The sequence below is a fragment of the Stegostoma tigrinum genome, unplaced genomic scaffold, assembly GCF_030684315.1.
Source record: "Stegostoma tigrinum isolate sSteTig4 unplaced genomic scaffold, sSteTig4.hap1 scaffold_341, whole genome shotgun sequence".
Taxonomy (NCBI): Eukaryota; Metazoa; Chordata; class Chondrichthyes; order Orectolobiformes; family Stegostomatidae; genus Stegostoma; species Stegostoma tigrinum.
The window spans coordinates 102,758-114,724 of NW_026728269.1; the positions used below are offsets into that span (position 1 = coordinate 102,758).

Genomic DNA, 11,967 nt, shown 5'->3' on the forward strand with positions numbered 1-11,967 from the left:
GCACAATCCCCCCAGTCGATAATGAAAAGCAGCTCACCAAATGGCGCTGGAGGTAGCGATCCAGCTCTAACTGATGCCACCTCATCCCTTCTATCTCTCCATAACCCCATGCATGTTCTTCCTTTTCAAAAACTGATCCAATTTCCTCTTGACAGCCTCGACGGAGCCTGCCTCGACCACACTCTTGGGCAGTGTACTCCAGGCCCTGACTGCTTGCGTGAAAACATTTCTTCTCCTGTCACCGCTACTGCTTTTGCCGATCACCTCCGGTCCGTGCCCCTTCAATTCCTGATCCTCCTGCCGACGGGAAGTTTATCCCTCACTCCTCTGTCTAGACCCCTCCCACATACTCCAATCCAAGCCACTGAACACCCTCATCCTAGAGTCGTTCTCAGTCATCTTTTCCACACTCTCTCGAAATGTTTTCGTCTCTTTCTGAATGTGCCGGGAGCAGGACTGGACACAATCCTCCAGCTGAGGATGAACCAGTGTTTGATACAATTTCAGGGATACCTCCTTGCTCTTGCACTCTTTGCCCCATTAATAAAACAGAGGCGTCTGCACACTTTAATAACTGCTTTCTCGTCCTGCCTTGCCACCGTTGATGATTTAAGCACACATATACCCAGTTCCCTCAGTTCACACAGCCTTTTTTGAGTCGCACACGCAGAGTTACACAGTCTCAATGCTCCTCTTCGCAAAATAAATCACTTCACACTCTCCCGTTGAATCTCACCTGACACCGTCTCTCCACCCCACCGACCCGTCAATGTCGCAGGGAACAATTTGCAGCTTCCTGTGCTGCCGGGCTGCTTACCTGATTGTGCTGAATGAGGGTCTGGATTGCAATCAACAGCTTTGGGATCATAGGGCGCATCAAATTCTGCATTGGGAACAGAAAAGGGCATCATAGCTCATTGTTAGGGCTAGAAAGGCAAATCACCCCACAGCTACAGAGGAACAAGGCCCCTCCCCACCACATCCTATACATTTGGCAAATAAGCAAGAGTCTGCGGGAACAATGATTTCAGATGAAGTGTGTGTCATTAATGACTAAAGGACAATCTGTGTGGGGATAATGACCGTAAAGAGCATGGGGAGTCAACAGGTTACAAATGGATTAGCCCGACCACCTCTAAATGTTCCAGATTAAAATTTACCACAACCCTGAATGTCCTCTGAAGCCCTGTTAATTCTCCCTAACAGGCTTCCTTGGATTCAGTGGGAACAGATCTACTCAAACACACGTTGAGAATTTATTTTGGAAGATTATGCTTTGTGGAGACGGTGTAGGAAGAGCCACCCTGCTTTTACGCTCAGTTCCCTTTGAAATAAAAGCTGAAGCTCCTTTTGCCTTCTTTATGATCCACTGAACTTGGACACCAGCTTTTCGGGATTTAATCGGTAAGGACTCCCCTGATCCCTCTGTGCTGCAGCTTCCCCCAAGCCACAAGAATTACAGACATCATTTTCAAGCCAGTTACAGATGCACCTTAAAAAGGAAGTGACTGCCACTCCTTAAAGCAAGGAGTTAAAAAGCTTAAGCCAATTTAAAGCACAGAACTGTTGCTTGACCCATAAAGCCCAAGAGCCAGTTTATTTTCACAGCACTGACCTTGGGCAATTAAGCTACAAACTGGTCTTATCTGTCCCGCAACTCGAATCATAAAATCTAACAGCAGATCGCCCCGACTGCTTGTTTGTCTGTAAACTGCTGACCTTGTTTCGACAGGAGGCCGGAGGACAAATCGTACTTCACAGCAGAGATTCGGGGGGGTGAGATTAGTCACGTGCAACGATCAGAATTAAAAATCAGAATAGGTGGATACCTTGCTTGCGTGATCGACACATGTACCTTCACTGAAACTAATGACATAATGTTTGACAAAGGTCACACACTTTGTCTCAGCCACACTAGACTTACCACTTCATCTGTTCCCATGTAGGACACCACGGCAGTCAGCGTCTGAATGGTGTAGAAGATCACCAGTGGGTTGTCGTGGTCCTCTAGAGTCTGATGGAAGAGACGCATCAATTCGCGAAAATGTCGCTTGAAAGACTCAGTGCTGATGTCCACAACAGTGCTCAGCAGCAGCATCCCGACCTGATGCCCCGAAGCAAAAGATAAAACGGACCAGTTACTACTGCCTGAGGGCTTGCGACCTGACGCCGACCCTTAACCGACGGCATCCGGCTACAACCATTCTCGTGAGAACAAACGCAAGGACATGTCAGGTTAGGACCAGATCAGACTGCAAGATGGAGAGGTCGAAGGTCATTAGGTCTATCAAACCTGCTCTGCCATTCAATGGTTGTCCTCGACTCCCACTTCCCTGCCATCTTCCCCTCGATTTCCCTTCCCGTTAAAAATCTGTCTCAATGACCCAACCTTGACAGCAATCCCCTCCACTACCATGCTCCCGCCGCCCCCTCCAACACAGTAAAGACTCATTCCCCCTCAGAAATTCCTTCACATCTGTGTGCAGTGGGCGACCCTGTTATTCTGAGATAATGTCCTTCTGGGTCAGACTCTCCCATACAAGGGAGAGATAACCTCTCCACACATTCTTCTAACCCCACCCCCTATACCCCCAAGGATCTTGTACATTTCAACTGGGTCCCCTCTCATTCTCCTAAACCTCAACAGGTACAGGCCCCAACCCACTCAACCATGCTTCCTCATCAGACAGTCCCTCTGTCCCTGGGATCTCTTCTCTAGACTGCCTCCCCTTAGGTAAGGGGCCTCAAAACCCTTTGCAGTACTCCAGCTGTGGCGTGACTAGTCCCTTGTACAATTTTAGCAAAAACCTCCTGATAATTTATACTCCATTCCCTTTGCCTTCCCCACAATGGGCTAGCTTTCTGTAATCCATGCACAAGAACTCCCAAGTCCCCCTGTTCTGCAGTCTTTCCCCATTTAACTAATCTTCAGCTCCTCTATTCTTCCTGCCAAAGTGCAGAACCTCACATTTCTCCACGTTACATCAGCCAAGTTTCGCCTGTCTCTATCTATCCGAATGCTCGTGTGTCATCCTCACTACCTGCCTTCACAGACTCCACACCTAAGTTGGAAAAGCACAACTTCTTTCTGGGGTCACTTCTCTTTCGGACATTTGCAAATTAAATCTCGTCGTGGCCGGAATGAAAAGGGCAGCGCGTTGCTGGCTAGGCAATCAGATTGATTGATCAGTCTCTGCCTACAGCAGCCTTTACCCACCTGTCTCTCCTCTGGAACACTGCTTTTCGTCCATTGAGTTATAAACTGAAGCAGTTGCGGCCACTTTTCAGGCGTTTCATGCTTGACGATGATAGCTGCCAGCTGGGCTACAGAGTGCCGTACCTTGTGTCTGCGAGAGGGGATGACAGGGACATGAAGGCCAGTCAGTTTCGGGTGAAAGTATAAAACATCAAAAGCCACAGCCAGTCAGTTTCCGAGGGTGCATGACGGCACGGTCAATGAAAATGGTTCCAGTAGCAGAGACCACCGTGTAGTGAGAAGTCAGCAGCAGCAGCATGGTTACAGAAAGATAGCATTTAAAAGAGGCCGTTTAGCCTTTCTAACCTGTGCCACCACATCAAATCAAATTTAGTGGTCAGATTAACTCCTGAAAACTAATTGACTTGGTTGCTTAACATCTAATACCCTCAACATCTAACAAATCAGAAAAACAGAAATATAGAAACAGTTAACACACCAGCTTAATGATGTCTCTATCAGGGACAGTGAGCAGAGAGGGAAGGGACACAGAGACAGAAAGAAGCGCGCGAGAGAGCGCGCGAGAGAGAGCGCGAGAGAGAGCGCGAGAGAGCGCGCGAGAGAGAGCGCGAGAGAGAGCGCGAGAGAGAGCGCGAGAGAGAGCGCGAGCGAGAGAGCACATTGGAAGGATGGCAGTAAGGTGGCTCAGTGGTTAGCACTGCTGCCTCACAGCTCCAGGGACCTGGGTTCAATTCCACCCTCGGGTGACCATCTGTGAGGAGTTTACACATTCGCCCCATGTCTGTGTGGGTTTCCTCCGGGTGCTCCAGTTTCCTCCTACAGTCCAAGAGATATGCAGGCTAGTCAGGACCAGCCATGCTAAATTAGTTCACATGAATGCATGGGTGGAATTCAAAGGTTTGAAACAGCCAGTCTCACTAACAATGCCAGAAAACTACTATCAGCAATCATTATGCCGTGCACAGGATAACCATTTGTGACATGATGACCGTCATATTCTCAACAGCCATCCAGCATTCCTGCACTAGCCTTGGTTAATAGATCTCACAGCAATCTGCATTCTTACCACACACATTTCACAGCCCGCATACTTACTCATGTTCCTGCTGCAGAGACTGCAGAACCACCGGCTTCAAACTGAACGTACAAGGAGTAGGGAGAGAGAGAGAGAGAGAGAGAGAGAGAGAGAAAAAAACCCTCTTAGTACAACATAAAAACCTCTTAAACATACGCACAACATGCACGAACAGAACACAGATAAATGCTGTCTCAAACGCTCCCAAAACACGGACAGCATTGGGTTAGAAACAGAGTAAAGCTCCCTCTAGGCTGTGCCGCGGCTCCCGCTCTCCCACCAAACACTCCCAAAACACGGGCAGCAGAGTAAAACTCCCTCTACGCTGTGCCGCAACTCCCGCTCCCCCATCAAACACTCCCAAAACAGGGACAGCACGGGGTTAGATACACTGTAAAACTCCCTCTACACTGCGCCAACCCCCCCCCCCCCCGCCATCAAACACTCCCAAAACACGGACAGCATGGGGTTAGATACAGAGTAAAACTCCCTCTACACTGTGCTGCACACCCTACCCACCAAACAGTCTCAAGACAGGGACGGCACAGGATCGGAAACAGAGTAAAAGCTCCCTCAACACTGTTCCCATCAAACACTCTCAGGATATAGACAGCACAAGGTTAGTTCAATCCACAGTTGAACCACTTTAAAGCTGCCTATACAGTGTCCCCACCACACAAGCTCGCTCTGCACTGATCTTTCAAACGTTCACTGTCAAATCCCCAGGTTGCAGACAGAAAGAAAGCACTGCATAAAAGCTTAAAGCTAATCTCACGCCAGGTCTTTATTCTGTGGATACATTTCAAAGGTTCATCGCGTACTTCTCTTTAAGATCCACGGACAGTTTCTTCCAGTGTTTGGCCACTCGTCTCCTCACGAGCACTGCTGCAAACTGTCGGATCTAAAGGGGATGAGGAAGAAAGAAACAGGAGCATGAATATGTTTTGAGGAAGAAAGAAATAGGAGCATGAATATGTTTTCACTCAGAGAGACAACATGAAATGAAATGCACCTAGAAACAAGAAGGGCTGAAAGGAACTGAAGTATCTTCGATGAGAGAGCAAATTGCTGCTGACTGTGGTCTACAGAAGTTAAATGTTCTAGCGCTGTCAGCAAATTCAGAAGCACTTTTACAGTGTAAGAAACACGGCAGCCAATTCACACACAGCAAGCTGAGCAGTCTTATTGCTAGAGCTCAAACCATCAGGGTCATTTACTAAGACATAGAACCGAAGACACCAGAAACTGGAAACAAAAACAAAAGTTGCTGGAGAACCTCGGGAGGTCTGGCAGCACCTGCAGCAAGAAAGCAGAGTTAATGCTTCTGGTCAAGGGGCCCTTTCTCAGTTCTGTAGAAGGGTCAATAGATTTGAAGTGTTAACTCCAATTTGAATCCCACTCCAACAGACCGGAGTGGAATGTGAACAGAAATTGAATGTTTTAACATCTAACCACGCCCCCAAAACCATTGTTGACTGTTGTTAAAATTTCTCCACAGGACCGACGGCCATACTGGGCACAGATGGCCATGTTTGTGGCTGTTGGAGGTTGACATCTCAACTTCAACAAATTGTGCCTTTTTTCCAGCAATATTCAAATTCAGTGTAACCAAACAACTTCCTCAGGAGTATATCATGCATTGTCACAAGTACTAACAGCCACAGGGTCATGCAGTACCGAAGCAGACCCTTCTGTTCAACCAGGTTTCCCAACTGAACTAGTCCCACCTGCCTATGCTTGGCCCACATCCCTCCAAACCTTCCCTACTCATGTACCTGTCCAACACCAACTGTACCTACGTCTACCATTCCTCTAGAAGTTTATTCCACAGTCAAACCACTCTCCTTTTTAAAATCCTTCTCCTTTCACCTTAAAAATATGCCCCTTAGTTTTGAAATTGCCCACTCAAGGGAAAAGACTCTTGTCATGGACCTTATTTGTGCCCCTCAAGAGTTTGTAAACCTCAATCTACTTCCAGTCTCAGCCTATTCTTATATCTCAAACCCTCCATTCCTGCCAACGTCCTGGTAAATCTTTTCTGAACCCTCCATATGGAACTTTTAACCTTGTCACTTTAACATTTCACCTCTTACTTTATAGCATGTATTGCCCACTACACATTACTAGTTGAAAATAATCACTTTATTCTCCCTGTTATCAACTGTGTGTATTTTTTTAAACCCCATTCTCCTCCCTTTCCACTTCCTGACAAATAGAGATACACTTCGTTTCCTCTCACTTTCTTTCTCTGCTGTTGTTATTTTAGAGTCTCTTTGATTACCGAAACCGTTTTTTCCTTATCTATTCTCCCGAACCCGGTCTACACAAGACAAGAAGTTTACCTGAGGGTTTGGTGAATTTGCGAGGATGTTGCAGAGTGCAGGGACCACTGATGGATCCTTAAAAGCTTCCTTCAACTGAGCTGTGGCCTGTGGGTGGTATAAGAGGTACATAAAGCACAGACATAGCCCAGAGAACCTCCACAAATAATTATCGTTCCATTGACATGCTCCTAAGGCAGGGTGCACCGTGCTTCAAAACAGAATCATTCAGATAGTAACACAGCAGGAAGATACTTCCGACTTCTACTTCTCAAGTTGCTTCGCCAATTTTTAAATGGCATTTCTCTCCCTGTTTCAGAGTAAGATCTACAAATCTCTGTCATGAAATACGTGGCCTTTTTCTAAATCTAGCCCAGTACAATCAGTCACTCTTCAAGTCAGCCCACCTCCCCGAAGGGACAGTCCTCAACCCCTTCCCCAGCACTCAGGGACTGCTTCAAACGCACTCTCCCACTCAAGGAGAGTCACCATCTGCCCCTGTTGTAACACCTTCTTTAATGATTGTTAAGAGATGCCATAGAAACTGAGTTCCCTCATTGGGGCTGTTACACAGGTTCCATCAGGGAGCCCTGGCTGATGGATATAAGCAGGAGGGTCAGAGGTCCTGGTCACTCTAACAACTGGCTCAGGGGAGGTTGCATCAGTGTCAAGGACTCTCCACATGTAAATGAAGGGTAATTTGGTACTGAGATACTGGTCTCTGTGGAGTTACTTCCCACTCTGTGAGTACCACCCCCCAACCTTGCTATTCACCAGGGATTGCCATCAACACCCCAGCCCATCCCCCTTTCCCCGAGGGACTGCCCCCCCTACACCACCCCTCCCTTCCCCCAAGGACTACCCCCAGCATCACATCCCCCTTTCCCACAGGGACTGCAGCCCTACAAACCCGGCATCCCCAACCCCTTTCCCCCAGGGACTGCACACACCCCTCAACATCCCCATCCCCATCCCCACACCCTACCCCCACCCCGAGACTGCGCACACCCCTCAACATCCCCACAACCTTCCCCCCACCGAGACTGCGCCCCCTCAACATCCCCAACCCCTTCCCCCCCCACCGAGACCGCGCACCCCCCCCAACATCCCCACCCCCCCCCCACCGAGATCGCGCACACCCCAACATCCCCCCCGAGACTGCGTCCCCCGCAACAGCCCCCCCCGACATCCCCTCTCAACATCCACCCCCCAAGACTACGTACCCCCCCCAACATTCCCCCCCGGAGACTGCGTCCCAAACATCCCCCCCCCCCCCCCGAGACTACGTCCCCCCCAACATTCCCCACCGAGACTACGTCTCCCGACAACATCCCACCCCCCCGAGACTACGTCCCCCCCACAACACCCCCCCCGAGACTACGTCCCCCCAACAACATCCCCCCCCGAGACTACGTCCCCCCCACAACATCCCCCACCCCCCGAGACTACGTCCCCCCCACAACATCCCCCACCCCCCGAGACTACGTCCCCCCCACAACATCCCCCACCCCCCGAGACTACTTCCCCCCCACAACATCCCCCCCCCGAGACTACGTTCCCCCCCCCCAACATCCCCCCCCCCGAGACTACGTTCCCCCCCCCCAACATCCCCCTTCCGAGACTACGTTCCCCCCCAACATCCCCCCCCGAGACTACGTTCCCCCCCAACATCCCCCCCCCGAGACTACGTTCCCCCCCAAAATCCCCCCCCCCCGAGACTACGTTCCCCCCCAACATCCCTCCCGAGACTACGTTTCCCCCCCAACATTCCCCCCCGGAGACTACGTCCCGAACATCTCCCCCGAGACTACTTCCCCACCAACATCCCCCCTCGAGACTACTTCCCCACCAACATCCCCCCACACATTACCCCCCAACATCCCCCAAGACTACGTCCCCCCCAAAATTCCCCCGCCGAGACCGCATCCCGAACATCCCCCCCGCCGAGACTACATCCCCACCAACATCCCCCCACCCCGAGACTACGTCTCCCCGCAACATCCCCCTCCCGAGGCTACGTTCCCCCGCAACATCCCCCCTCCGAGACCACGTCCCCCCCATACGTCCCCCCACACATTACCCCCCAACATCCCCCGAGACTGCGTGCCCCCCAAATCCCCTGCCGAGACTACGTACCCCCCCCAAATCCCCTGCCGAGACTATGTACCCCCCCCAACACTGCGTCCCCCCCAACATCCCCCCGCCGAGACTGCGTCCGATCCCCCAAATATCTCCCCACCGAGGCCGCGTCCCCCCCCACATTTCCCGCCGAGACTACGTACCCCCACAACATCCCCCCCGAGACTACGTACCCCCCCCCAGCATCCACCCCGAGACTACGTACCCCCCCAACATCCCCCCCCCCGAGACTACGTACCCCCCCCAACATCCCCCCCCGAGACTACGTACCCCCCCAACATCCCCCCACCGAGACTACGTACCCCCCCAACATCCCCCCCCCGAGACTACGTCCACCCCAACATCCCCTGCCGAGACTGCGTCTCCCCCAACATCCCCGCCGAGACTGCGTCTCCCCCAACATCCCCCCCGAGACTGCGTCCGCCCCTTAACATACACCCCCCGAGACTGCGTCCGCCCCCCGGAGACTGCGTCCCCCCCCAAACATCCCCCGCCGAGACTACGTCTCCCCCCAACATCCCCCCCGAGACTGCGTCCCCCCCAACATCCCCCCCGAGACTGCGTCCCCCCCAACACCCCCCGCCGAGACTACGTACCCCCCCAACATCCCCTGCCGAGACTATGTACCCCCCCAACATCCCCCCCGAGACGGCACCCACCCAACATCCCCCGCCGAGACTACGTACCCCCCCAACATCCCCCGCCGAGACTACGTACCCCACCAACATCCCCCCGCGAGACTACGTACCCCCCCGAGACTACGTCCCCCCGCAACATCTCCCCCCCCCGAGACTACGGCCCCCCGCAACATACCCCTCCGAGACTACGTCTCCCCCCCGACATCTCCCCCCGAGACTACGTCCGCCAATCAACATACACCCCCCGAGACTGCGTCCCCCCCGAACATCCCCCCCGAGACTAGGTCGCCCCGAACATCCCCGCCGAGACTACGTCCCCCCCCGAACATCCCCCCCCCGAGACTGCGTCCACACCAACATCCCCCGCCGAGACTACGTCCCCCCCCGAACATCCCCCCCCCGAGACTGCGTCCACACCAACATCCCCCGCCGAGACTATGTACCCCCCCAACATCCCCCCCACATTACCCCCCCCGACTACGTCCCCACCCAACATCCCCCCCACATTACCCCCCCCGACTACGTCCCCACCCAACATCCCCCCCACATTACCCCCCCCGACTACGTCCCCACCCAACATCCCCCCCACATTACCCCCCCCGACTACGTCCCCACCCAACATCCCCCCCACATTACCCCCCCCGACTACGTCCCCACCCAACATCCCCCCCACATTACCCCCCCGACTACGTCCCCACCCAACATCCCCCCCACATTACCCCCCCGACTACGTCCCCACCCAACATCCCCCCCACATTACCCCCCCCCGACTACGTCCCCACCCAACATCCCCCCCACATTACCCCCCCCCGACTACGTCCCCACCCAACATCCCCCCCACATTACCCCCCCCGACTGCATCCCCACCAAAATCCACCCCCCGAGACCGCGTCCGAACCCCCCAAACATCTTCCCCCCGACCCGAGACCGCGTCCGACCCCCCAACATCTTCCCCCCGACCCGAGACCGCGTCCGACCCCCCAAACATCTTCCCCCCGACCCGAGACCGCGTCCGACCCCCCAAACATCTTCCCCCCGACCCGAGACCGCGTCCGACCCCCCAAACATCTTCCCCCCGACCCGAGACCGCGTCCGACCCCCCCCAACATCTTCCCCCCGACCCGAGACCGCGTCCGACCCCCCCCAACATCTTCCCCCCGACCCGAGACCGCGTCCGACCCCCCAACATCACCATCACCACCCCCCCAAACCGGGAAACTGCCTCCCCTCCAACCCCCCACCCCCACCCCCACCATTCTCCCGGGCCCCGGAACCGCCCGTACCCGAAGGCCACGCCCGTCCCCCGCCCGTACCCGAAGGCCACGCCCGCCCCCCGCCCGTACCCGAAGGCCACGCCCGCCCCCCGCCCGTACCCGAAGGCCACGCCCGCCCCCCGCCCGTACCCGAAGGCCACGCCCGCCCCCCGCCCGTACCCGAAGGCCACGCCCGCCCCCCGCCCGTACCCGAAGGCCACGCCCGCCCCCCGCCCGTACCCGAAGGCCACGCCCGCCCCCCGCCCGTACCCGAAGGCCACGCCCGCCCCCCGCCCGTACCCGAAGGCCACCCCCGCCCGTACCCGAAGGCCACGCCCGCCCCCCGCCCGTACCCGAAGGCCACGCCCTCAAGCCTCGCCCCTCTGTCATGTTATGAATGATTCTGGAATGACCCAAGGAGACCACATGGGACAGGCGCTGTGCCAGCTACGGCCCCGCCCCCTCCTGTGATTGGCGAGCACCCAGCCCCGCCCTCTCGCCGCGGCGATTGGCGGCTGACTCGCGGGGTGGCTGCCCCCGCCTGTGATTGGCGGGCACCGAGGCGCGGCCCCACCCCTCGCCGCGACGATTGGCGCCCGACACGGGAGAGCCCCGCCCGCGATTGGCGGGCCACGAGGCACGGCACCGCCCCTGTGCCGGTGATTGGCGGTTGCCCCGGGAGGCCACGCGCCGCCGTTTTGAAAGGCGCTCGCGCTGCCGCCGGCAGTTGGCGGAGTGAGGCCTAGTCTGGGGCGAGCCTCACACGCTTCCCTTACCTGCTGGATCAGCGCCGTGTCCGGCTCCAGCAAGTTGTTCAGGATCTTCTCCAGGACCTCGGCCATCCTCCGCGCTGTCACTTCCCCGCTTCCTTCAGAACACTTTTAATTTCCCCCTCACCTCCCACACGCCGGCAACGTTGCGCTGCTGTGCGGCTGGGGCGGGTGGGGAAAGAAAGGCTTCTCCCACGCGAGCAAGAGGCGCCGCCGCCGTGGGCCGGACCTCCGCGGCACGGAGCGCCGCCTAGCGACTGGGAGGACCAGGTCAACGCGGGGCCCGTGTTATCGGCGGCTCCGGCCCCGCCCCCCACAATTGTCGGGCGTGCAACGTTGGCACCGCCCACGGCAACGTGACCACGCCCTCAATTGTTGCAGCCCGTCACACCAGCCACGGCGAGTTAGCACGTGCCCCATGGGGGCGTGGTCAAGGGATTAGCACCGCCCCTTTACCGTGGGGTGGGATAGGGCTGGAACTGCGCCCAAAGGTTTCGCATTTTAGCCCCGCCCCCTCAGCCGGTGTTCGTGCCTCCCCCTGCTGGGGTTTGCAT

The 11,967-nt window shown here is 55.6% G+C and overlaps 1 protein-coding gene across 1 annotated transcript in view; it reads right to left on the reverse strand.

Annotated features, from left to right (window-relative positions):
* The window catches only part of ipo4 (importin 4), a 56,999-nt gene extending 45,370 nt beyond the window's left edge, over nt 1–11,629 (reverse strand). Inside the window, exons 1-7 of the mRNA XM_059643935.1 lie at nt 11,420–11,629; nt 6,635–6,721; nt 5,114–5,193; nt 4,313–4,354; nt 3,218–3,347; nt 1,925–2,104; nt 818–883 (exon numbers count right to left, since the gene is read on the reverse strand). Coding sequence (XP_059499918.1) covers nt 818–883; nt 1,925–2,104; nt 3,218–3,347; nt 4,313–4,354; nt 5,114–5,193; nt 6,635–6,721; nt 11,420–11,485 — 651 coding nt within the window. The 5' untranslated portion in view covers nt 11,486–11,629. The remainder of the gene's footprint in view (nt 1–817; nt 884–1,924; nt 2,105–3,217; nt 3,348–4,312; nt 4,355–5,113; nt 5,194–6,634; nt 6,722–11,419) is intronic.
* Between the last annotated feature and the right edge of the window lie 338 nt (nt 11,630–11,967).